At 38.0% G+C, this 27,430-nt stretch overlaps 2 protein-coding genes across 2 annotated transcripts; one reads left to right on the top strand and one right to left on the bottom strand.

Moving 5' to 3' along the window:
- Nucleotides 1–2,124: 2,124 nt before the first annotated feature.
- sh2d4bb (SH2 domain containing 4Bb) lies at nucleotides 2,125–8,937 on the top strand (the record flags this gene model as incomplete). The annotated part of the gene is made up of 8 exons (XM_079850890.1): nucleotides 2,125–2,287; nucleotides 3,587–3,746; nucleotides 3,916–4,069; nucleotides 5,155–5,293; nucleotides 5,391–5,700; nucleotides 5,930–6,057; nucleotides 7,361–7,581; nucleotides 8,845–8,937. 8 exons carry the CDS (start codon nucleotides 2,125–2,127, stop codon nucleotides 8,935–8,937), a joined length of 1,368 nt encoding a protein of 455 aa, XP_079707016.1.
- A 3,400-nt stretch (nucleotides 8,938–12,337) lies between these two features.
- Nucleotides 12,338–26,653, bottom strand: bms1 (BMS1 ribosome biogenesis factor). Its single transcript, XM_079851920.1, has 23 exons — nucleotides 26,507–26,653; nucleotides 25,222–25,398; nucleotides 24,861–25,051; nucleotides 24,566–24,645; nucleotides 23,935–24,123; nucleotides 23,714–23,856; nucleotides 23,498–23,619; nucleotides 22,253–22,446; nucleotides 21,885–22,024; nucleotides 21,206–21,774; nucleotides 20,825–20,926; nucleotides 20,537–20,691; nucleotides 20,340–20,421; nucleotides 18,992–19,071; nucleotides 18,683–18,892; nucleotides 18,085–18,273; nucleotides 17,741–17,921; nucleotides 16,650–16,708; nucleotides 16,433–16,555; nucleotides 16,151–16,298; nucleotides 14,610–14,785; nucleotides 14,355–14,516; nucleotides 12,338–13,241 (listed from the first exon to the last, which is right to left on the bottom strand). The coding sequence occupies exons 2-23, from the start codon at nucleotides 25,389–25,391 to the stop codon at nucleotides 13,014–13,016; spliced, it is 3,693 nt and encodes a 1,230-aa protein (XP_079708046.1). The 5' UTR covers nucleotides 25,392–25,398; nucleotides 26,507–26,653; the 3' UTR covers nucleotides 12,338–13,013.
- Between the last annotated feature and the right edge of the window lie 777 nt (nucleotides 26,654–27,430).

The following is a 27,430-nucleotide window of genomic DNA, read 5'->3' as shown; positions in this document are numbered from 1 at the left end:
TATGCTGCCACAGAGAATGATGGGAAATATAGATTAGTCACTATCATATAGTTTAGAGCCTATCAGCTCATAAATGTATCTCTCTTCTTTATTAGCAGTAAACATAATGCATACAAAGTACATTGTACTGTCAGCATTCAGAAATACATTTATCCCACTCATAATTATGACTTTGTGGTAGCGTTCATGTGCGTTCAACTTGTAATCTTTCTGACATGACTTGAATGCACCAATAGTTACGTGATACTTTCAGGAAATGGACACAAGAAAATGTTATGGGTGGAAGGAAAATGATCGAGCAATTAGGGTCGTTCCCTCTGACAGTGAGGACAGTGAGCTTGCGGAGGGTCATTTTATGATGGATATATTATCAGAGACCCCAAACTCCCAAAAATGGGGTGAAATATTTTTATACAGACAAAATAAAATTTCATGTCATTGAGGGTTAACTCCAATTTGCCTCAACACACCTGCCTGGAAGTTTTTAGAATGCCTAGTAATACCTTGATTAGCTGGTTCAGGTGTGTTTAATTGGGGTTGGAGCTTAACTCTGCTGAACAGTGGCCCTCCAGGAGCAGGACTGGACACCCCTGTCTTAGGGTTTACACAACAACGATATGCTTAAAACTGAGAGTTTTCCGCGTAGAGACGACACTATTGTCAAAACGATCCCCATTCACACGGATCTGCGAAAACGACAAAAAAACTCTGTATTCTGCTGCCAGGCCATTAAAGGGCGATATTGAACACATAATACTCATGTGCCTGACGTCATCGTTTTCACAAATTCACATTTTTTGTCGTTTCACTTTGAAAACAGTTTTCTAAAGTTTGCGTTTTCAGGCACCCAAAACGCCTGGCCAGAACGCATAAAAAGTCTTCCGCTTTTAGTTGAAAATGGTGTCTTAAAACAGCCCCTAAGAGGTTGTTTAAAACCCCATTCATTTAATTAAAAATAATAATTTGATAGAGGTACAGAATAAAGGTCCACCGTATTCCACAAGGATCCAAGATCTGTATCCAAGACACTTGATTTCTGTTCTCGATGTGGGCGATATCTCTTTAAACAAAATAATTTACATAATATTCAGATGCAATCAGAGCAGTATTTATCGGGCACAAAAGTAATAAAGGTGCCAATTAGACGGGTGGCATTTAAACAGCATGTGAACAGATAAATGTAACCAATAAAACTAAAAACCGAGGCCATGCAAATTGTACTGGTTGAACCAACGTCCCTTTAAGACAAGTCAGAACATTATTGTCTTCTCAAGGACTAACTAATGTCCAGGGTGAAAAGAGGGGGCGTGGGTGGGTCAACACCATCTGCTAGTGCAGGGTTATTGCAATATGAGTCGCATATGTAAGATTATACCATGAAAAGGTAGGAAGAAAGGGACAGGTCAGATAACATGCCACACAAGCACATAAATACTACTGTGTATACCAATTAATCTCAAATTTTCATGTAGCAATCATAATTACTTACAAATGTTTCTCTCGTAATAGAATGTCTGTTTCAGAATTTAACCTTGCTGAGTAATTGCTTGCAAAGTAATTATTGTGACAGAGGTTTAGCCTAAGAGAAAACTATTTTTGAAAGATGCAATTAATCTAAAATCACATCAGCAGATATATCTTAACCTGAAAATGAACTGAAAAAAAAAAATATGTAGAACTGTCACACACAGGTAGTTGTGTCAGACACACCTGGCATGTAGGATCACAGCAGGAGACAGATAGAGGGCGGAGAGGGTGAAATTAAACCCCATAAAGGATCTAAACGCAAGAACAAAACACCATTGCAGGATGAGAGTAGCGGAGAGACAGAGACCATACTCGGGTCAAGATTAAAGGAAGGGATGCATTTGTGATCAACGGTTGTCGAACAGAGAGGTATATAAAAAGGAGGGTGAAAGGAAAGAAAGTCTTACAGTAGTAATGCCGCACTCAAAAAGAGACTTACATCAGCTGTGCATTACACTGGACAAACCCTAGGCCTTCCTCAGACATTGAAGACTGATCCTGAGAGACAGACAGACACTTGGACTTACAGTCTGCAGTGACTAGAGAGACAAAGGTCAGACGATTCCGAGAAGGACAAATACTTGGCAATCCGTCAGGATGATGCAGCAGATTCTTCAGGATATGTATATAGAGCCTGACCTGTTGGCTGAACTCAACGAAGAGCAGAAGCAGATCCTCTTCTATAAGATTCGGGAGGAGCAGGTCCTGCGCTGGAACAAGAGGGAGGGAAGAGACACCAGCCAAGCTCTAAACAAGAAGAGTGAGTCCAGTGTGTGAGAGTGAGAATTTGTACCTTTATTTGACCATGTCTACATGTTTTTTAATAAACAGTGGTTCTAAGTATTTTGACATTTAAGCCACATCTAAAAATGTATGATGTGTGTTTTTGCATCTAATGATTAGCCTACGTAAATATCAAACCAAGTGGCATTAATTAGGGAAAGATAACACAAGTATTATTTTCAAACCAAATATTAGAAAAGAAAATTAGTTCTTGAACTATTTGGTATTTTGATCTTTTGTTATCTGATATCATTTGTAATGCAAAATTCTGGAATAATTCCATTTAAAATATCATTCAATGCTAGATTCAGACATGACCACATAAAAAATTCCCCCCCGCAATGTTATGTCAGTTACTTGCTTTCACATAGGGTTAATATTTATGCTCACCAAGGCTGCATTTATTCTATAAAAAATACAGTAATATTGTGAAATATAATAATATTTTTCTATTTTATTACAGGATTTATATATAGCTATTGCATTATATTGTCTCTTGTGGCCAGTTTAATGCCTCCTTGCTGAATAAAAGTCATTCATTTCTTTCCATTAAAGAAATAAGAAATAAGTTATCGTAATTATTATTTATTTACCCTTTAAAGTTTAGTTAATAACTGTTTTACAAAGAAATATAAAACTATTTCTTTATAGATTGTAAAAATGTTTTGCTCCATTAACATTAGGCTACCAAATGAAATTGCAAAATAATGATTATTTTAAAACAGGTTTTAACACTTATCCATCTTCCCTTGTTCTGACAAACAGACAGCCCTGCCTCAAACTCCGCAAGAACTAATTCTACTAATTCTAATGTTGCTGCTGGTTGGGATGCTGAAAGACAGCACTGTGTTGAAATCATAACAGAGCCATATAGTGTAAACACCTTTTGGGGAAATATTGAACATATTGAAGGGGATTGGAGAAAGTACTTTAGAAAGTACATCTTAAAAAAAATCAACTTTAAGGAAGTGGTGCAAATGAGCTGGATTAGGATTACATCATGCAGCAAGTTACATCATGCATCAAAGGACACCAAAGATTGTGTCTGTGCACTGACAGCTAATGTCCGCTTGTTTTCAAAAGTTCCTCCATTATCTTGTTCAGTTGTCATGTTCCCGAAGCATACAAAGGATCCCAGTAGGATAATCTCTTCCAGCTTTGTCGCGCCGTCTGTGTTATTTTGTCTTTATCTTATCTGAATTCGGTCTGATGGGTCTGGAAAGTGTGTTTCCTCAAGCTATCATTTCACTGTTTGCCGTGTGGTGTCTTTTCCCAGGCGACCGCAGAGGCATTCAGTGGCTTCTGGGATCAGATGGAGAGGTATGGGTATGGGTTATGGGGGAGGCCCCGGGGGACAAGCCCTTTGAAGACATCGTGGAAAAGCTGATGGAGGAGAGAGCCAGGAAGCAGGCCCAGCGAGAGGCAAAGGAACTCCGGTGAGAAAACCATGGGACAGGGTCAAGGGATGGCTGCAGTGGGACACTGAGGGTGGGTGAAGATTGACAGATGTGATTCAACTAAAAATTGAGAGCGGGGGGTGGTGATAATGATAGAAGTACAGGGGGATAGAAAGTGCATCACTCAAGCTCTGCTGAATTTCTTGAGGCGTGTGAAGGAGGCAGAGATTGAAAAGAAGTTTCGAGATGCCATGGCAAAGGAGAAGGCTCGCTTCGTGGCAGAAAAATGGAAGGAGGAGACAGATGACAGAAAGGCAGCCAAGCAGGAAGAAGAGGAAGATCGCATTAGAGAGGAACTGAAGGTGGGTTTGGCTGGAATATGTTCCTTCGAATAGATATGACAAAACCACAGAATATTTTATGCAACTTTTGAAAGGGGGACACAGTTCTAAACAAACCATTGAATAAAGCTTTATGCCTCGTGTCCTCGGGTTTTAAAGACAAAAAACAAACGCACATTCACAGGCGTTTCCTCCGAGGAAACAAGGGAGGCAATGCCTCCTCAAAACAACTGGATGAAAAAACAATCCACAATACAAAAATAAAACAACACAAATATTAGAAAATAGGACATTAAAGTGAATGAATCATGTAAGGTAACACTGTCCCACAGCGAAACCCGCGTCTCTCCTGCCTCCCCTGAATGAAAATAACAGCTGAACATCAGTTGACAAATAAACTAAATTCGTTACTGCATTGCTTAGTTTGGAATAAATGTGAAAATTCTTAAAACACTATTTTAATGAGATTTATGGTTTTAATAAACAGAACATTAATTACATTGTTAATGTAAAAATACAAAATATAATTGTTTTTTTTTTTTTTTTTTTTTTTTTGCAGTGTAAATAATGTTTATTTAACCAGGAAAATGTCGACATGGAGTATAACTAAGACATGAATTTACTTTTTTTTTTAGTTCCATTTTTTGACGCCTCATTTTGCCGCCTCATTTTTTTGCCCCCCCCCCCCCCCCCCCAAAAGAGCATAACAATCTTGATCTCGACGGCTCAGTTCTGACAAAAGATCCAATAGCTAAGGGTCCTTGCATTTATTCTTCAACCAGGCCTTTAATAATGGCCTTACAATAGAGACTGAGGTTAATTAGGCTTAATTGCTATGTGTTCCATGTTCTGAGAATGAATTATTTAAAAGTTGGCAACCTCTCTGAATGTAGATAGTGATCTCTGAGACACAAGGCCAACATTTGTACGCCTGATCTATAATAGAGTTGAAAGCACTGATGTTTGGGTTAATGACATTGTCCACCGAAATAATCATTTATATTCCCAGCTTAATGGCACCGAAAATGAAAAAACTAAAGCAAGCTGCGGCGAAACTTCTGTGCCTTTGTGTTAGCAAAGGCTGATTCTTTCTCCTTTTCTCACAGAAATATGAGGAGGAAGAGAGACAGCGAGGCGAGGAAGAAATCCGCCAAACTGAGGAGAGGAGAGCAAAGGAGCTGTACATCTCTCTGAAGCAGGAGGAAAAGAGGAGTGAGAGAGATGACAAAGAATGGCAGGAACAATGTGAGAGAACAAACGGAATGGGAAAGAAAATGGGAACTTTGGCTGCTCTAATATAAAGTAGCTTATTTCTATTCAAATTTCTCTCCAATTCCCACAGTACGACGCTCCAAGGCGGCGGATGAGGAGATGAAGTGCAAGGCACGATGGGCTAGAGATGAATACAAGCGCCAGTCTCTGCGGGCTATCGAGAAGGGCCTGGTGGCTGGACTCAGCGACCTGTTCCATAAGACGCATCCGAACGGATCGGGTCACAACCGACGGCACGGCGCGGTCATTGAACATCCGACCCCTCCAGCTGAGGCCAGCCATTCACCCGTAACAAGTACTGGCCAACTCACTTCAGGCCATTACAGGCGCCGACAACACCGTCGTTACAGCAATCCAGTCACACAGTCACTCACTGAATGGTAAAATCAATAATCAAATCAATGATAATTGATCCCAACCATACCTTATGCATTTGTGTTGAGTGTGATATTTTTTTTTTTTAAGTTGAGTAGCGTAACTTGCATTCCAGACAAAACACACCACTCTCGTACTCTAGTCTGTTAAGTGAACAGTCAATTAAGTGAAACAAACAATGAAACATTTGAAGGCTAACCACACATCACAAAACTGTTTTCCAATGCCTTTCAGCCCAGTTTGGATTCGTCCACCTCGGCCAAACTCTCGAGAATCCATCATTCGCTGGTTTAAAGAGGAGCAAAGACCGAGACGAGCGGGTTATGAGCGAAGCAGCAACACCATCGCCCCCTGGTTCCACGGTAAAGACAGCTAAAACGCTCTTAAAGGGATAGTTCACTTTGAAATTAAATTTTGGTATGTTTTAGCTTACCTCAAGGGCATCCAAGATGTAGGTGTCTTTTTTCCCGCAGTAGTTTCAATTTTGATATTTTTAGGTCAAACCGTTCTTGTCTGTCAGTCCTATAATGCAGGTCTATGGTCACTGTCTCTAAGAGCATGAACAGAGTCCAAATTAAAACAATTCCCCATCGTCCAAATTAAACAATTCCCCATCGTAAGTACACATTGATGGCCATTGACGTCCAAGTGATCTGAGGGCGCGCGCGCATCCTGGTGTGTGACGTGTACGCAGACTGGTGCATAGATATATATACACTAGATGTCGCCTTGGCTACGGCAGTTCATTGGAACGAATGCCGTAGGCAAGGCGGCATCTAAATACTGTTCGTTTTCTCACACAAACCGCTCGTTTCGTGTCTTAGGCCATCAATGTGTACTTACGATGGGGAATTGTTTAATTTGGACGATACTGCAAATAAATGCAGCCTTGGTGAGCATAAGAGACCTCTTTCAAAGATATTAAAAAACCTTACCGACCCCAAACTTTTGAACAGTAATGGATAGATAGATGAAAAAGCACAAGACACAAAATCATGTAGGCCTATAAGAAATTACAAGCGAACGTGCAAAGCAAGCAAAAGCTTGCGAAAATAGACACATTGTGAGAACTGTCTGTTGACCATTGACTGCACTTCAAAAGGTCAGTGGCAAAGGGGGTCATTTGAAGTTGGAGTTGAAATTGTTTGAACTTTAAGTGGCACATTACAACGCTTGACCGGCGCTAGGGTAACGCTGACGCTGCACTCCACAGTGTTCAAATGCATTGGGGCAACGTTGACAGGAGTCTTTTAGAAATGGACTCAGTTCAGTCACAGTTTAGTGGGAATGAGCAGTAGTTCAGTGGTTGCACTGAACTAAACATTGATTAAATTGAGAAAATAATCATGAAAGAGACAGAGAGAGGAGGAAATGGGCAGACAGAAAGACTCAATAATACAAAGCTTGTGTCAGGATGAGTGGAGCCACAATGTGGCCTCTTGGACAATGATAAGATTAACGACCATCTGAGTGACGCTATTCGACCAGGAAACACGAGAACGCTGCAGGCGTCACTCCAAGATCAGAGCACAACACCTGCACTTCCAGCTGCACTCTCACTCAATATCTCTCCATATCTGCCTCCTCCTGTCTGTCACTCTGCCTCCTCCAGTCTCTGGCTCTCCATCTGTCTTTCTCACTGTCACCCATCTCTAACCCCTGCAGGAATAATATCACGACAGGAGTCAGAGGCTTTGCTGACCAATGCCGCAGAAGGCTGTTTCTTGGTTCGAGTGAGTGAGCGGATCTGGGGCTACACGTTGTCCTGCCGCACCACCTTTGGCTTTAAGCACTTCCTCATTGACGCCTCGGGTGATTATTACAGCTTCCTAGGCGTTGACCAGAACCGTCACGCCACCTTAGCTGACCTCATTGACTTCCATAAGGTAAGCCCTCTTTCCTGGAGTATAGTCTTGGAAGGTGATTTAAGAGATTGCTAGTTAGCAAGAAATTGAACACGAAGTAAAGGACTCATAATATGTATGTTAACAAAATGTTACTGTTTTACATTCTCCTAATTAAATGATTTTTTTAAACGTGATGAGACGTATTTTGTCAAACAAAGATAAACACGATAACAACATTGGATAAAAATAATAAAAAATAAATATATAAAATGTACACACTATTGTATATACTGTCATTTAGAACTTTGAGCTCAGTAAAAAAACGTTTGAGTGAGAAATTAATACTTTTATTCAGTAAGGACTAGGGGTGTTCCTTCATTCCTTCATACCCTCATGTCACGATTCGATACATATAATGATACTGAACTCACAATACGATATTATTGCGATACTCCAAAACATATGGTAAAATGTACTGTTGATTAAAATGTTAAATTTGATATTACATTGTGGGTGTAAATGAATAGGCTTGGACTTGGTGCTGGTAACCCAATGCACCGGACAATGGTGACCCCTGAGTAAAAATATTCATGATTCTGAAGCTGAAAATACAGAATTATTTTAGATGAATATGCTTGCACTATGTCACTGACTAGATATGTTACCAGTAAAAAGTGGCCTACATTATTTTATACATTATACATTATTTATTTTTACATTCAACATTATAAATAATAGTTTAATGTAGTACTAACACTAAAACTCTGAACACTTGATTTTTTTTCTCACAGTAATTTTCATTTTGGGTGAACTATACACAATACATATTGTCACTATCCACGGTATATTGTTACACCCCTAGGACTCATTCAACTAATCAAACGTAACAGTAAAGACTTATTTCAAAACTTTCTATTCATCAAAGACAATGTATGACAGTTTCCACAAAAATATTAAGCAGCACAACTGTTTTCAGCATTGATAATAAAAAGAAATGTTTCGTGAGCATCAAATCAGCATATTAGAGTGATTTCTGAAGGATCACGTGACACTGAAGACTGGAGTATTGATGCTGTTTCCGAGCTTTTTCTGTATTCTGAATACTACAACTGTCTTAGCACGACTGACAAACAAGCTCACAGGGCGATCGCAGAACCCATGGGGCATAAGGAACATAAACATGGCGAGCACACCTGTCCTTCCATCTGTGCGTTTGATGAAGAGAATTGATAGTGTTGCTAATGCTTAGCTGTCCCAGGACTGATGTTGATTTCGTTGGCTGATGGTCTGCTTTTCCTCCAGGAGGAAGCAATCACCACGTCTGGAGGAGAACTACTCCAGGACCCCTGCAGGCCGAAAAGCTCCACAACTGACTACGGAGGGCTTTTTATGTGAAACTCAATTTGACTATACCATATGTTTTGCATGTAATATCATAACATATACACTGCACAGCTTCTATTTGTTGTCTGCCAAGCTTCTTCTGTCAAATGTAAATAAACACTTTTTACTTGCGTTAATTTGCTTAGTATTAGTAAAGGTGCAGTCACATCAGACTTCAAGCATGTAAAATTATTTTTGCCGCCAGAAGTAGTAGGTAATCCGGCTGCTTTTTGCCTACTCTTTTATGAGTACAGTGAATTTGGACATACTACTTTTGTCACATAGCCTACAGTTTTTTACATATATAGTAGAAAAGTATGTGATTTCAGATGCAGCCACTGTCTGGCAGTTTAGCTTCAACACTGATAAAACTCACCTGCCTGTTGCCTTCCAATAATCCTAAAGACTTTGATTAACTGGTTCCGGTGTGTTCGATTAAAGGGATAGTTCACCCAAAAAATTCTGTCATCATTTACTCACCCTTATGTTGTTCCAAACCTGTATGAGTTTCTTTCTTCTGTTGAACTAAAGAAGATATTTTATATTTACTATGGAAGTCAATGGCTACCGTCAACTGTTTGATTACCTACATTCTTCAAAATATCTTCTTTTGTGTTCAGCAGAAGAACGAAATTCATTTCGCGTGAGTAAATGACAGAAAATTCATAATGCATTAGAAATGTTTTATAAAGTATGTACGTGTGAGTCAGTGGCATGCAGTGGTGCTCTGAAATGAGGCAAAGTCATTTAGCTTTTTAATGTTTTTAATGAAAATTCATGTCCCATATATACTCAATGTTGACATTTTCTTGGTTAAATAATAGTGACCAGCCAATGACCACCATGAGCCTAACTTTAATCAGTTAGTAACCAGGTTCAAACCCCAGATACCAACTTAAACTGGTCAATGTGTTATGTAAAATCCATCTTAAACCAGCCTAAGATCCTAGCTAGTCTCCCAGACAGTTCACGCTGGTAGAGAGGTTTGGGGCATTATTAATGTGTTTTTTTTTTTTTTTTTGGCTCAGAATGGGAGACCATATTAAACCTTCTTAAGCTTTTGAAAATTTTATTTAAATATAAAATAAAATAACCAGCGATTTATTTTCAGTTGTACAGATCTTCTAATAGTTAAATATTGGTCAAAATATAGGTTGACCAAATGGAAACATTGGTACGCTACAAAAGAGGAACAGTCTATCCATATGCAAAGTGTAGTGTGACCACCTCACCCCCGTAATGTTTCAAGTGCTAGTCTTTCCACCAATTTTCCAGCCTACACAAGTGTTCCTCTATGATCCTGCATGTCCCTGAGCACCAACAGTAACTGACTACAGTCTGACTTCCTGCACAGTCACACAGAGGCATAAAGGAGATCAGATTTCTGAGAACTGCATGACTGGCCTTGCTAGTCTGCACATTGTTCAAGGGGAAGGAGCTATTTCAGCTAGCAGTACCGGCAAAGACCTGACGAACACATCGAGCAGTGGAGTAGAGGAGCAGGGTGACAAACGATGAAAGACATCGGAAAAAAAAATCATGGGAAAGGCAGTTTCAGTTTACCCATATATTTCCAGTCAAGCAAGTGTTTTTCCGATGGCCATCAGCAATTCATAAGACTGTTGTGTGTTTATGTGTGTATCTTGGGGGGGAATGGAAAATGATATACTTGATATACCAGGGAGCTGATGACAGTCAGAAAATGGTAACAAACCCATTACACTGGACACAAAAGTCTCCTGTCAAGCACCAGCCAATGTAACATGATGCTGACATGCATTAAACTGACCCAATGATCTTCACAGCACCTGCTTTACCTAAAGAAAAACTTCTGCAATTACAACAATTGTAGAACTTGTGGCCAAAAAACAAAATATAAATGTGCATTGCAAAACTGGGATATTCCATAAGTGTTCGAAACAACATTTTGCTCACTAGCATAGATCTGTAGCTACCAAACCACACTGCAACTTGACTTACTAAAGAGAATACAAACAAAAATATCTGTTGCTACTACAGCCATATTGTTTTGGGGAGAAAAGAAAAAGAAAAAACACTTTTTTCTTTTTTCATCCATGATTTGAAAATCAATTTGAAGCATTGGTGTGTCCCTAAACTACTCCGGTACCTTCAGAACATGTCAAAAGCTTGATATCGATAGAGACACTGTAAAAAACAACAGTTTTCAGCATTATAATTCAAAATAATGGTGAGATAAAATGGGCGACCTTGGGAAAATTCAGTATATCTAGACTTGGCATGAGACAAACAATAATTTTTTTTTTTAAAAAGACTTACTTGCAGACATATCTTAGGCTGTTACAGTTTGATTAGCCTGAAGTGTTTTCAGACCCTCTCCAATCAGCTTTCCTTCAACAGAATGGGCTACCACACAATCTCAGCCAGAAGACAAAACACTAAGACCTATACATTTTTGGTTCTTGTCTAGTAACAGAAAGATACCATTTAGTTTGCTCAAATAGACCAGTTTGTGTGAAAACAATCATGTTTAAGGTATTAGGTTTATATAAAGAGGAACTATTGATTTGATTTTCCACGGTCTGGTGTTATTTTAGTATTAATATACCATTATATGTATAGTACGCTTTATTTTCTGAGCTATCTCTGTGAAATAGTGTGTTCTTATAATTAGACAGAGATTCTGATTAGAGACATATTTTCCAGTATTTTTCCCAGTGTTTTCTGTGCAGCTGTTCACAGAAACCGCCATTACTTCAATTAATTCCACCATGATAGTCTATTATTACTGTATAATCTATTTTAGATAAACCAGCCCTAAACAGCATACAACTCAATATGTCAAAGGTCTGGCTGGCGCGTGCGACTAGCACTCACCAGCTAATTCAAGCATAAGACATTTGAAGAACAAAACCGTGCGGTTAATTGCTACCGACTGGAGACAGGTTCAGGACAGACATGTATTAGTTCTGAGAGACTCAGTTTTGCAGGACCATCTCATTGATATTCTCTTCCTCTAATGACACCGAAACACCTCACATGCTTAATTACCGCCGTCAATAAATCTCAATCGCACATATGGAGACACTCCCCGCACTATTGAACATCTGTCCATACAATCCCTGATGCTGACAAATTGCAGTACAGTTGCTATTCATAGGCTTTTCATCAACCTGCCGTTTTGCTTTGTGAAAAAAACAAGAAACTGCTCAGCAGCAGGCAGATGATTATGTCTGACAACAACAAAAAAGCACAAAATCACACCAACTCACTAATGGCTAAAAAAAACAAGGCTGTTAAAACCAGACCTCACAGGATAAAATTTAAGGGCCAACGAGTAGGCACCTCCATCCCCTGCTAAATAATTCATTACAAGCTGATTACACTGAATGTTGACAAGCATCCCACTCTTTTATATGAAACAAACATCATTTCCTTACCCGTTTTCCAATGGATTTTTATTGAAAAAAATATAATAACACAAGTATAAGCGGTTTCACGTGACTGTGGTAGATATCAGGAAGAAATTGCAATTTACCTTTTTTGATGCATTATGGATCTTTTTGGTAGCATTTAAAAAAAGATTACATTTATTAACATTAGTGAATGCAATAGCAAATGTGAATTAACAATGAACCATAGTTTTAAAGTATTTACTGATGTAGGCTCATTTATAAATCCACTAATGCATTAACAAGTTGTACAAATCAACTTCTGTTAATGTATTATGAACAAACATGAATTAACAATAAAAAAATGAATGCTGTAAAAATGTTCACTGTTAGTTTATTATACCTAATGCATTAACTTATGTTAATTGAACCTTATTGTAAAGTGTTACCATATTTTATTTATTTATAGAAAATCCTTTCAGATTCACCAGGCAGTTCTATTGTTCTTGTTTATGGTGAGATTGTATCTTTTAGACTTCAACAATACCCATATTCCGGTCTCACACGGTGTCATCATCTCAACTCTTGGGCCAGCTTAGAAAAAGCAGCTGGTGTGAGAATCAAATTATGTCTAAATAAGAACTGGTCTAAATAAGAGCGTGATCCGATGGGCCTGGAGTCACAGTCTAACAGAATCAGGTGCGAGTTGAGGTAGACTCAATTGTCCTTGGATGCTCCCTTCAGGCTGGATTTGAGTTTCTTCTTCTCTTTTTGTCCCATTGCACGGTAGGTCTTCTTTCTCTCCTCTTTCAGCCTTTTCTGCCTCTCTGCATCCTCTTTCTCTTTCTGTTTCAGGAATTCTTTGTGCTTGGTGTTCTGTTCTGCTTTCGCCTTCTTATTCTTGTATGCATAGACTGAGCTCAGAGCCTGAATCAACGCTGCCACCTGGTGGAAAAGGTTTAGAGGTTTTATTAATAAACTGAGACATGAGCCCTTAAGGGTAAAACATGACAACATACCACATAAGTCACTCTTAACAAAACATGAACTTCACTGCATTAGAAAACAAAACATCAAACCAAGTAAACATGATGTTAGACCTTTTATCTCAACTACCTTCACTCTTTAACCACAGACGTGATCACTATTACAGAAGCCCTGAACCGCACAATAAAAAAATATAATAATTAAAAATAAGTGTGCTTTAATGCCTTCAAGTTGATTTCCTACAATGTCGCAACTTGCCATTTACTTATTTGATGCATTATGGATCTTTTTGGTAGCATTTTTAAAAAAAGATTCAATTTATTAAGATTAGTGAATGCAATAGCAAATATTAATTAACAATGAACGACGTGATCACTATTATAAAAGCCATGAACCACACAATAAAAATAAGTGTGCTTTAAGTGCCTTCAAGTTGATTTTCTATAATGTCAACACTTGTTTTCCTTTCTTTATTTTTAGTATTTATTTGTATTCCTTGAATGGTTAATGGGCCAGAAATCTCACAAAAAGACAGCAGGTTTGCATTGAGAGTGATAAAAGAATTTGAAAGTCATGGGCTCTTAACCTTGTATTCCTTCGAGCGTCTTGTCCTAGTAATTACAGTTTTGTAACTGAATAAAACCTTTTAGTTGTAAGAATTAATACACCAACCTCTAATGGAATGATTAAAAAAAAGTCTAGCAGATTAAAAGATGACAATGATTAAAAACTCTTTATTACTTTCTCACATCAATGCCTTCCATATCTTGGAACCAGGAGTAGAAAAAGAAATTGATTAAAAATGTAACCCCCCCCCCGTGTCATCTTTCAGACGAGAGGATTTCAAAGGGGATTGGTAAAGAAATTGGCCAGCAAGCTGTCTTGGTATTTGCCAGGGACACGGATTAAAGAAATATGATATTTCGCAGCCAGCACTCTGGAGGTTTCTTTGGTGGATTAACTTTAGACTAATAGTGGATATTAAAACCGTCTTAGTATAATGACAGTAAAAAAAGCTCACAAAGGCATGACATATGTAAAACAGAGATGGACGAGTCAGACGGCTCTCACCTTTTTCTCATGGGGCTCTCGTATGACAGCCGGTCTCTGCAGGTCCCGTGGCGTCTTGCCTTTGGCCTGCATCTGTTTGGATTTGCTTTTGAAGGGGAGGGCCTTATGCAGCTCTTTGGGAATGTGGAGGGGGTTGAAGTGTCGAACTTGCCTCACAACCGGCTGTGGGATTCAAGGACAGGGTTGAAGATGAAGAGTACAACAGCAAGCAATAACAACAAACTGGTGACTTAACATTTCTGGAAGAAGGCTTACCTTGTACAGCGAGTCCTGGTTGGGTTTATTGCGGATGCCCAGGTCGTATTTAAGCTGTCCGAGGGTCCTCATACCTCCCCATGTGTCCTTCTGTCCAACCGGCATTAGTAGAGATGTCACTGGATTATACAGCTGAGGAACCGAGACCGGATACCAGGAGCGCAGAAACACAATATCTAAAGACACACATTCATAGAAATTAGAGGACTGCACTATTTGATGAAAAAAAATGTGTTGCAAATATTATTGCAATATTGTATTAATATTACTTACATTTTACAAAATATATGTTTTGAATTGCAAATATAATAAACATGTCAACAAGTCAGTGCATTTCCTAACCACCAAAGTGGATTTCTGTTCCACTTTCTCTTATTTCCATTTTCCCTTATTATTTTTTTAACCTAAGTTGTTATATTATATACACTGTCATTCTAAAGATGTGGGTCAGTAAGATTTTAATAGTGAGGAAGGAAATTAATGCTTTTATTCAGCAAGCATGCATTAATTTGTTCAAAGGTGACAGTAAAAACATTTAAAATGATTCCTATTTCTAATAAATGCTGTTCTTTTGAATTTGCCATTCAAAGAACCCTGAGAGAAAAATGTATTACGGTTTCTAGAAAAGTATTAAGCAGCACCACTGTTTTCAACATTAATAATAATTAGAAATGTTTCTTGAGCACCAAATCAGCATATCAGAATGATTTCTGAAGGATCATGTGACCTGAAGTACTAAAAATTCAGCTTTGTCATCATAGGAATGACATTTTAGAATAAATAAAAATAGAACAGTTATTCTTTTTTTTTTTAAATGTAATAATATTTCACAATTTACTGTTTTACTGTATTTTTGATCAAATAAACATTTCTTTCAAAAACATTTACAATAGTGTAGAAAGACATTTCAATGTATAGCTGAAGATTTTCTACTGTGCTCCTTTTCTATGACCTGGTGTCATGTTATTAGATTTGTATAATACTTAGTAGCAGCCAAAGCATTTGGAATTATGCGAAACGTGAGTGTTTTGCCTTTGCTTGGAGTAAACTGTGTGTAGGAGAATACAGACAGCGCAGAATAATGCACCTTCACTTTGAAACACAGTGTTTTTTTTCATATTTTAATTAAATCACAGGCTTTTGCGGTTTAATAATCACACGGCCATAAAGGGATTCAGATTTTTTATTCTGATTAATTTCGCAGCCCTAATATAAACAAATCATCATCTAATAAAAGATGCAGTAGACCTAATAAGCCTCGAATCCGCAAACTGCCTCACTGGAAGATTTTCCACATGCCCGTCTCTCCAGAGAGGAGCATAATAATCAGCAATAATACCCTCCATTTTAACAAGGTGGTTGTTTATGTACAACAGAGCTTCTTGGGAGTCATTACAATCATAGACTTTTCTGATAAATAAAGCACATTGATAAAACTCCCAAAGCACAGCTCATTATATACAAATTCAAATGAATAAATACTGGTAAAAAACTGACTGAGGCAACAAAAATATTTATAAACAGAAATAAGTCTGACTCACCACTCATCAGTAGTCTGTCCTCAAACGTGGCTCTTAAGGCGCCGGGTGGGGTGCGCAAGGCTTTCTTTATCTGTCCTTTAATGCCACTGACTGTGCGGACGGACGCACCCTCAAACTTCGCAACCTCCAGGACGGTGTTAAACATTCCCTTAGAGTCGGAAAAAAGACCAAAAATAAGAGTCCAATTATTCTGAGAGAGGATGAGGAGTATTTTATTACAGCTCCCTGGTGTGCTGTGCCGCTACATTGCGGAGAAACTCCTGACACTGCAGGACTCCCTACCTGGATAAAGCAGGTGTTCTTAAAGATTTTATAAGGGTATCCAATCAGTTTGAGCTTCTTCACAATAGTAACCGATTTGTCCAGGTCCAGAACCACTCCTGTGGCAGCAATGCGGAAACTAGCCTGAGGGGAAATAAGATGGGATGAGTCCAAGAGCTGTGAACTGAAGCTGTGACCCAGGCTGCTCCTGTGCTGTCATCATATGCTGGTGTCTTACCTTGATACCTCCGACCGTCTGCACAGCCAGGAAGCCTGTACCCTGGGGTGTTATAGGTCCTAGAGAAGAGTAGAATGAAAGAGTAGAATGTGCATGAGATGACAAGAAAGAGAAGTGAGAGACAGAGTAGAGCTTCACAACTAATCGAATAATGAAACTGTCAGCAAGCTTGTGCAGAACTGCTCAAAAAGTCGCAGCATTGCTTGTTTCTGAGTTTTTGATGCTACTAAATAATTCACATTTTGTTTTAGATGTGAGGCCTACATAAAGAACATGGCATGGAGTTGCAATAGACACAAAAAAATATATTATTTTTATAATTGTGGATGCCCCAATATTAAAATTCTTATATGCTGATAATCATCTTCATGGCCAATAATCCATAAAATGGACAATATTAAAACTCTCTACAATTTATAATCAAACTGAAAATGTATGGGCATAGAGTTGCCCTAGGCAAAATTAAATAATTTATTTATTCATAAATTATTTGTTTTTAAATGTATTAATTATTATATTACATATATTATTTAATTATTTTAAATAAAATATTACAGATGCAGCATTATTAAAATTCACATCAGTCAATCATTTGATGGTTAATAATCCATAAATACACAATAATAACACTAAATACACAATGTTTGCATAATGCCGCCCAAATGCATACGCAAAGAAGGCGTGGCTTCAGTTATTGTTGTAGCCGCCATGTCGTGAGACGCTGTGTGTTTCTATGTGAAAGCAAAAGCACTTTATTTGCCTGTAAGTATGTTTTATTATTTGTTAAAGTATTTGCTATTGACTGTTCAAATGCAGAGTTTTGTGCAGTGTAGAGTAATGCATATTGTTTGTCGTTCTAACAATCAAAGTGCAGAAATGGAATTATGTTTACAAACGCACTATAACATAGTATCCTCTGTTCTCCGCTTACAACTTGTGGTGAAAAGATGACAAACATAGATACACTACGTGTTCTGTATTACACTGGCCGCTCAAGCAGAGCTGAAGCAGCACGAGTAAACATAGGGAGAATGAGCATATACAGTTACATTTCCAATACCGGAGAGGTCTGTGAATGTTTTGACTCTCACCCCAGATGGTGGCACCGCAGTGCATGTGTTCAGGTGTGTATTTGAGCAGGCGGTGACGCCCGTTGTGGTCCTCGATGTAGTAGAGGGGAATGGTCTGAAAGCGCCTCCAGCCCAAAGATAGGATAAGAGGGTCACGGGTTTTCAAGATACGATGGTGCCAGCGGTGTTTCTTCAGACGCATCTGTGTGGAGGAGATAAAGAAAGGACTGGAATCTTTTACCAAGTCCTGCCTTGTAATGACATTTGGCTTCGAGTTGCATTAGGTGTCCTTCACTTTATTCACAAGGTTATCGACTACACTAGAAGTTGTAAAATATTGAATTGTCTGCTACAAATAGACTTACCTGCAAGTAGCCTACATTGCCCTCACTCGCTCCCAAACCGCCAAGGATGACGGGATAGTGGGGGTCAAAGTTGGTGACGAATTCACAAGGTAAAGTAGGGATCTCCACACGAACGTACATGCCTGGCCTGAAGCCCTCGTACTGAACTCGAACTTCATCATCCATGTCTTCGAACTCTTGCTTGTTCAGCTACAACACGAAGGGGAGAGTCAGTATGATAGAAATTCTCAATTAAAAGAGTTGTTCACCCAAAAATTTAAATAATTCACTTTTATATACATACATACATAACCTACATAATCTGTATGGCTTTCCTCCGTGGAGCACAAAAGATATTTTGAAGAATGTTTTTGCTCATACAGTGAAAGTCAACCAGATAAAAAACATCACTGGACCCTAATGACTTTCATTGTATATAAAAAATGTTAAAAAAAATAAAAACACTGGGGCATTTTACAAAATATCCTCTTTTGTTTCACAGAAACAAAGAAATGCATACAGGTTTGTATCACTGGAACAAAAAACTAATAAGTTACACTTATTCTTGCTCTCCTCTACAAGGAGGCTGACTGTGACTGACTCAACTTTGACCTCTGACCTCAGCCTGTTTCTGCATCTCCTCCTTCAGGTCATCAAAGTATGTGGCGTCGCCATCATCATATTGTGTATTGAACCTCTCCTTCAACCGCCTCTTCTTCTCCAAACGCTTATTCTTTTGAACTTCAGCATCATCAAGTTTCACTTGGGGAGCCTCCTCCTCTTCATCATCATCATCACCACCATCATTCTTTTCATCATCATTTCCTCCCTGTGTTTAAATTAGAAATGCAATAAATAAATAGGCACCACAAAAACATGTCAGATGCAATCAGAAGATAATGCTTTAAAACTAGTTTGATTTTAATACCTCAGCTTGGTCTTTATTCCCAGCTTTTGATTTGTGAACTTCTCCCGTTTCCAAATCTTCAAAATCTCCATAGAGTTCATCTAGAAAGACAAGAGGGATGAAATAAATTATATAATATGGATGTCACAGTACCAAAATCTCAGTAGTCAATATCAAAACCTGTAAAATTTCAAGTTTTGAATACACTCACCCCCGGTTTAAGCTGGTCCCGCACTAAAATGCATGTTTGGGCTGTTTTAACTAAAAGCAACTTGCACTGACATATTGCTGAGTATTTTCTCCTTAAAACTGCAGTGAACCAAAGACGCTGGTGTTTCTGACGTCACAAACTACCTTGTAACCAATCACATCAATCATCAATGTGCGGGCGGGCTTTAGCATATCATAAAATATGTCAGTGCCATTGTTTTGTCTCAAGATGCACACCAGTAATGTTTTTTCAAAGGCACATTTATAAATGCTACTGCTACTCAATTTTATTCCTTAAAACTCATTTTGATCACCAAAATGAGTAAAAGAGTGCTTTGAACAACTTAGAATGTCAGTGGAGAAAGGCATATAATTCATTATAACACCGTAATATACATCATATACATAATTCACCCGCTATATTGCTAATTGTACACGATTTTTCATATCAACAGAAAAATATACCGGGATAACCTGGCTTTTCTCGAGACTCCCCTGCTAGTTCGCCGTTAATGATATGCTAAAGCCCGCCCGCACATTGATGTGATTGGTTACAAGGTAGTTTGTGACGTCAGAAACACCAGCGTTTTTTGAGACCGTCTTTGGTTCACTGCAGTTTTAAGGAGAAAATACTCAGCAATGGTGTTGACTTATGACTTTGCACAGGGTTTGTCTTAAAGCATATTAAAAACACCACATATACATATAAACAACATTAAATACTTTATTTTCACCACAGGGGGTCTTTAAATGTCCTTAAATTGAACTACTTAATCTAAGCCCTGTTTGTAAAAACCAGGCCAATATTACTTTAAAAAATCTGCATTAATATAAATAATATTAGATACTACATTTAAAAGCAATAATTGAGTTCAATCAATACTATTTTTATTAATATTAATTACATTCTAAACAGTGGCAGGTCAAATAATCTGCATTTACACTGCAAGGCCTATTTTTTTTTTACATAAATCTGATATTTTGTCCTGGTTCACCTAAGACATAAATTAATACATACTGTAGTAAATTCTGTATCGTAAAAAAATTTGCATTAGTATTGACCAAGTGCCAAAGTACCGGTACTTATAACACCCTTATGGCAGAGAACTGCCCAGAATCATCAGCTGCTGATGATATCTGGTGCATTAAGTTTTCTTACCATCTTCCTTAAGCAGCGTTGAAGCATCTTTATCCTCCTCCCATTTTCCAGTCACAAAACAGTCCCTAATAGATGCAAGCATCTGAAAAGACACAAATCTTAAGAAAACAAGACATGGACAACAAACGGCACATTTAAATTCATTATGCAAATACATTTGAATGCATATGCACATGTGTTTTTATGCTGCCTCTCACCTCCTCCTGATCCCAGTCATGGCTGCTGTCTGGCTGAAAGCGAGAGCAGTCCATCGCATCCGCTCGTACTTTCTTACTCTTCTCTGGACGGCTGACTTTGAATAAACCGCCCAGCTCTTCTTCATCATTAGAATCCTCCTCTCCCTCCTCCGCCACTGAGAAACATACAATTATCAGAAACATTATAGGTTGGCAATAGCGGTTCATGTACTTTATGAAAATTAATGCTGATCCTCATGTTGTGCCTTTTTTCAGGGAGTGAATTAAATGTCAGTACTCATAACTCACCTGTGCCGTACACTAGCTTGCGCAGGTTTGGAGCTGCACGCTGTTGTCTTAAATATGCCTCTGTTGCTTTCTCGGCCAAACCTTCCTTCCATCGTAGTGCTCCTTCAACATAAACATCCACATAAAAAAAAATACACTCAACATGTTCAAAAGGGGATTTCAGAGCAGTAAAATTCAATAATAATAATAATAATAAAAACAGGCAAAAAGGGGAGTATAAGGGGAAATTAGTAAAGGCAGCTTAGGGTATGACAAAGTGAACACAGAATGATTTAATTTAGAATTCCTAAATCTGAATAAATTAAATTAAGATCACTTGAAAACAAATAATAAAATCTAATGTTTGGATTATTTGTGACATTTTATTTAGTAACAAAGTACCTGCAGTTTCATAACCCATCTCTGCATCCTCCGTGTCTTTCTCTTCTTCCTCTAGATGCTTGGAGGACATCTTTGATTTTAAAATCTCATCTCCATCTTCCTCATCATCATCATCCTCATCATCTTCCTCATCGTCCTCATCATCATCTTCCTCTGAGCAGAGACCAGAGTCTGGACCTGAGCTTTTTTTTGCAGGCTCCCCTTTTTCCATCTCCTCATCATCACTTTCATCATCTTCAGTTTCCTCTCCTTCACTCTTTTCCAGTTCATCGTCACTATCAGCAAACACAGGCATCTCTGCACGCTCCTCAACTTTCTGTTTCTTCACAGGAGGAGCTGCCGCCTCCACTGCGGTCTTATCTTGCTTTTTCAGTGTTGCCACCCCCTCTTCATTTTCCTCACCCTCTTCTTCTTCATCATCCTCTTCTTCTTCACTCATTTCCTCCTCATCACCTTCTTCATCATCATCATCATCATCATCTTCCTCATCTTGATCAGCAAAGACAGCTCTCCTCCTCTCTCTCTGTGCTTTTTCATCCCATTCAAGGCTTTCCATAGGGTTCTGCTTCCTGTTGATTAGTTCAATGAATGCATTCAAAAAAATAAGTTTTTGTAAGATAATGTAAGATACATTACAATCCCTGTTTGCAATACAATAATTTTAATTAGCAAATCTTACCCATTTTCCTGCACCTCCTCCGGTGTTAGTGCAGCAGTTCCTGTGAAAAGTGACACTTTGCTGGCAGCCATTTTTACATCCAAAGTGGCTTGTGTTCCAATAAGAGACTGAACGAGTTCAGTGGTGGGCCGCACCTCCTCCTGGGAAACACATTTCTCACACCATTAAAACACTTAATATCCATCAGATCACAAATCGTCTTCAAACGTCAAGGTCACATTCGCTGATGGAACAAAATTGAGCGTAAAAAGTGCCACTTGGTGTAATAAGCTGTGACTGCCCTGTAAACTGCAGACATTATTGCATCTGGTATTAAATCAACTGTAGGTAATGCTGTCACGGGGGACGTGATGTGACTGAAATCTGACCTGCTGCTTGTTGGCATGTCCACAAGGCATATCGATGTAGACGGCATCCTTATCATACACCAATCCCCCTACGCCAGCCATGGGGGCATACAATAAACGTTCCTTTACGTTCAGTGCTCTCTTCTTAATCGCTTCCGGGAGAGGGCAAGGGTCCGGCAGGAAGCTAACATCAGCCACAGAGAAGTCCCCCACACCTGCAACATTTATCAGTAGTTTTCAACCATATAATAATGCATAGTTAGCAGAACAAGCTGAATAAACTAATGTTTGGGGTCGGTAAGATTTTTTTTAATGTTTATAAAATAAGTTTCTTATGCTCAGCAGAAAGTCTGCATTTATTTGAGAAAAAATACAGTAAAAACATAAATATTGTAAAATATTAGTACAAATGTATATTTGTATTATATTTCATTATGTAATTTTCAGCAGCTATTGCTCCAGTCTTTAGCGTCTAATGATACTTCAGAGATCATTATAATATGCTGATTTGGTGCTCAAGAAACATTTATTATCATCATCAATGTTGAAAACAGTGCTGCTAAATATCTTTGAGGAAATATATGTGTATAATAAGAATTCCTTAATATTTTCAGGGTTTTTTTGATGAAAAGACAGTTCAAAAATACATTTAAAATATACATTTTTTGTAACAATGTAAAAGTCTACTGTCACTGTCACTCAATTTAATGTGTCCTTGCTGAATAAAAGTATTTATTTATTTATTTCAAAATTTAAAAAGTATTAATTACCCCACGGTAATTAACCGATAGGTTAAGTGTATTAACTTTTAAACGAGAGTAGACAAAAATGCTTTCCAGAGTCTATATTTTGCTGCTGACATCAAAGGATGGGTGTCCAATCAAAAATTTTGTGTAAATTCATCTGTCAATTGCTTAAAGTTAGTCAAAGGAACCAGATGCCAAATGGACAGGTTGTGAACTTGCTCTCTTCCTTATAAACCATGAACAAAACTATGTGAAGAAGTAAAAAGAAATATGAACCAAATTACATTAAACGCAGGTTCACTTACAGCAAACTTTCACTGACCACAGTGTGGTTTGTGCAGAAAATTATTGGCTGACAAGAGCATGAAATAGTCCAAATTCAATTTTGTAAAAAATAAAATATTGGGTTGCCACATGTACAATGTAAAATCTGGTTCCTGAAGCAAAACTTGTTTACAAAAAAAAAAAAAAAAAATCTGAATATCTGTAAAGAATGTTGCAAACATTAATGACAGCTCACCAGGAATGTGGACCTGACATTTATTCTTCAAAAAAGTCCCACGCAGGTAGCCGTACAGAGAGACGGTTCTGTCACATTTGGGATTTAACCTTATAGCCTCAGGATCAGTAAGATCCTCCATACTATTCGGAAAAACAAACAAATCATTGGCTGTTAAATGCAGCAAATGCTTAGAAAGATAATGAATAAAAGAAACATTGTCTTCAGGTCACTCACCGGTCAGCCAACACATAGGGGTGAGAAGTCTGCCAGACAAGAGGCCTGAACTTCATGACGGAGATGAACCGCCCAAGGTTCTTAACTTCCTGTATCTGGTACTCTCCATACACCATTCCAGACAGGTAAAAGAGCTTGGCACCCTGCAAGACTTTTATGTTCAGACACAAGACAGTTCTCTTTAAAAGATATGTTAGTTATATGCTATATTGTTGACGTACCTGGAAAACTTCAGTCCAGAATCTGTGTTTGAGGCGTTTTTTTGTTTTTCGAAGTCTCTTGTTGTCCTTGAAGGTGTCCAAATGTGTGAGGACCCCCATGATCCGGGGGAAGCCATGAACTTGGCAAATATTCAGGAACTCAAAGGTCTCCATTTCAAAGCCAAAACTTGCATCAATCAGCATCAGAACCTAATAAAGTCAAAATATCAGTGCTGCATTACTGGAAAACATGACAATTAAGTAATAATACAGTCTAATATTCAAATAAAACCAGACTTTTGAGGCTACTAGTTATCTAGATTAGTACTGAGTCAACATGTACACTACCTTTCAAAAGGGTTTTTTTTTTTAAGAAATTAATATTTCAACGAAGCTGCATTAAATTGGTCAAAAGTAACAAAAAAAGCATTTATGTTACAAATTAAATGTTGTTCTTTTAAACTTTCTATTCACCAAAGAATCCTGAAAAAAGTGATCATGGTATCCACAAAAATATTAAGCATCACACCTGTTTTTAACATCACCAAATCACCATATTAGAATGATTTCTGAAGGATCAGCTTTTACAATAACATGAATAAATTATATTTAAAAATATATTGAAATTGAAATGATGCAGGCTTGCACTCACCAAGTCAGCAACCTTTGCCAAATCAATCATGGTGTTGATGTCATTGTTGCACTCAATGAAGGTCAGGCGGCGTTTCTTTCCTATAAACATTTACAAGAAAAAAAGTCACCTCACAGCTTATTGATTCTGTCTGAAAAAGTCAGTACGCTGTTGCTCTGAAGTATACATCAGTTTTAATCTTACCGCAACTGTGACATTTGATTTTTGACATGCGACACCCAAGGTGGATGTTAATATCAAGTGTAAATGGAAAATATTTTACATACGTTTTTTTATTATGCATTACAAAACTGACCAGAAACTATAGTCACGGGTCCACAGATGTCAGAAAGCTTCTGCCGTGTGAAGTTTTTGATCAAGCATCGAATAAGGGTGCTTTTGCCCACTTTTGGAGGTCCCATCACCACTATAACAATAGGCGGGGGTTCCAGAGGGGTCCGGTCTACCAGGGGAATGTGATGTTTCTTTGTTTTAATATCCTGAGCCCTATAAAATAAAGTAGAAGGGACAAATAATTTAAAAATAAGTGAATGTTATTAGAACAAAGGGAACGGCAAAGGAATAATATGGAAATATTTCACTCATTAATGGGATAAAGTAAGTGGAAAAATCAGTGGAAGATGGGTAATGTTGAATGAAGCTTTCTGAGCACTGACCTATGGAAGGTTTTTGCCATGCGCACAGCTGACTTGACACTAAACGCTCGTGGGTTCCTCTTGCGCTCATCCTGCTCTGGTTCAGTGCCATGCTCCTTCTTTCTGTTCTTCTTCTGTGCTTTGGGCCCACTGTGCTTATGCTGGTGCCGCTTCTGTTCTTTCTTCTCCATCTTTGCTCTTCAGGAGATAAGACAGATTATCAGCAATGATCTTTATTTGACTTCACAGAATGATGTAGATGTCTCCCATCCATTTATTGACTATCTAAACCCTGCTTAAGCTCAGTGGAAAGCCAGGCCCGGGTGACAGCTGCAGTTTTTACATTGCATTTTAATATTCTCCGGCAATTTAAAGTCTGACAAGTCGTAAAGTCAAACCATACCTACCTACTGAACATCCAGAATCAGTAAGACTTTACTTCCTAAGCATATCTATAACACAATGGTTGTGAATAATACACAGGCTTTAAAGACAGAATAAACTACTAGGGGTGTAACAATACCCTTATGTCACGATTCGATACACATCAAGATACTGAACTCATGATACGATATTATTGACATATGGCAAAATTTTACAAAAAAAATGTACTGTTGATTAAAATGGTAAATTTGACATTACATAGTGGGTGTAAATGAATAGGCTTGGACTTGGTGCTGGTAACCCAATGCACCGGACAATGGTGACACCTGGATAAAAATATTCATGATTCTGAAGCTGAAAATATCTAATTATTTTAAACGATAATTGTCGAAAATGTCACTGACTATATTTAAAATAATGTAGGCCACTTTTTACTGGTAACAGCAGTCATTTGACATATTTGACATTTGGACCAACAAATATTCCCCCATTGCATTATTATACACTGTATTCAACATAATAAATAGCCTAGTAGTTTAATGTAGTGCTGACACTAAAACTCTGAAAACTTGAAGTTTTTCTCACAGTAATTTTCATTTTGGGTGAACTATACACAATACATAGTGTGTCACTATCCATGATACATATTGTTGTGTATTTGCATTGCGATATATTGTGACACCCCTATAAACTACACACATTGAATTGTGCTACAGTCAAACCCACTGGTAACCTCCAAACAACTAGCAATTAGAATAAAACATGCATGAACAACGTACAGAATTGGTCAATTTGGACAAAATGGTTATCTATTGTAATTTAATTTCAGGTATTTTATGTTGGAACAATTGATGAATAAACACGTTTTTCTTTAAATCATCATCAAAGCAGTCACTTTTAGGAATGGAAAATAAAGGCTCACCTTTGTGCGGTTGCTGTTTATTTCAATCCGCTGCACATATAATCGCAGAATTCAAGATGTTAAATCATGGTATCATATCATGCGCACAACGTGATTCTCTCTCCACTGTTTACACGTGTGTAGCGCTATGCGCTTCCGGTGAGAGGCGGAAGTGGTTACGTTCGACAGAGTCTGTCTTGTCAAAAAGGACCCTGGAAAGAACGATCCGTGTCACACGTTCCGCATACAAAAGACTTTTCCTTGATTATTATGCCTAGATGTTGATTTTATGATACTTGTAAAAACCGAATGTTAGAACAAGTTGTTCAGCAAAAGAAAACCGATAAACTCGTGAAATATGCATGCGGTCTTTGATGTAAAATGGAAATGTCGATGTAGGAAAATGCCTTAAATGGAGTCGAGATATTACTATTGATTTCTCAATTAATCTTTTGAGTGAATCAGATTTTTTTTTAATTAATAGATATTTTGAGCGAATAAAAGACTCACCCCCAACTGGCGTAATTGTGTAACCTACAGAGAAACTTATTTACTCACATAAAACGACTCTTTTTCATGAAGAGAATCAAAAACCACTGAACTGAATCCAAATCTCCACTACTGAGGCTGTGTCTGAAATCACTTACTCTCTTGAGGTAGCCTACTTATTTTAAAGTAGCCTAATTCACGGCCGCTAAAAAAAAGTATGTTTTATAGAGTGTGTGTAGTACGAAAGCAATCCGGACGTACTACATTTGCCATGTTGTCATGTGACCTAAAGCATCTGTTATATTGCTTCACTGCCATTCACAAATCCTCTCCCGTGGCCTCGTGGGAAAAAGTGTCCATCGTATGCACACTTCAGAATCTCGCCTGAAAAGTAGGTCATTCGGATACTTTTTGTCTACTCTTTTATGAGTAGCCTACCTTGAATTCGGACATACT

Source organism: Squalius cephalus (assembly GCF_949319135.1).
Source record: "Squalius cephalus genome assembly, chromosome: 19".
Taxonomy (NCBI): Eukaryota; Metazoa; Chordata; class Actinopteri; order Cypriniformes; family Leuciscidae; genus Squalius; species Squalius cephalus.
Note: the sequence above shows the minus strand (reverse complement) of the source record. Positions and strands in the feature narration are given on the sequence as shown.

Bases quoted from the DNA above. Each gene is read 5' to 3' on its own strand.
- bms1 (XM_079851920.1), bottom strand. From the start codon at position 25,391: ATGGAGAAGAAAGAACAGAAGCGGCACCAGCATAAGCACAGTGGGCCC. The intron at 20,927-21,205 runs GTACTTTGTTAC...TTTATGTTGAAG, and splicing joins GATGGGTTATGAAACTGCAG to GAGCACTACGATGGAAGGAA. The intron at 18,274-18,682 runs GTCAGAGGTCAA...TTCGTGTTGTAG, and splicing joins AGATGCAGAAACAGGCTGAG to CTGAACAAGCAAGAGTTCGA.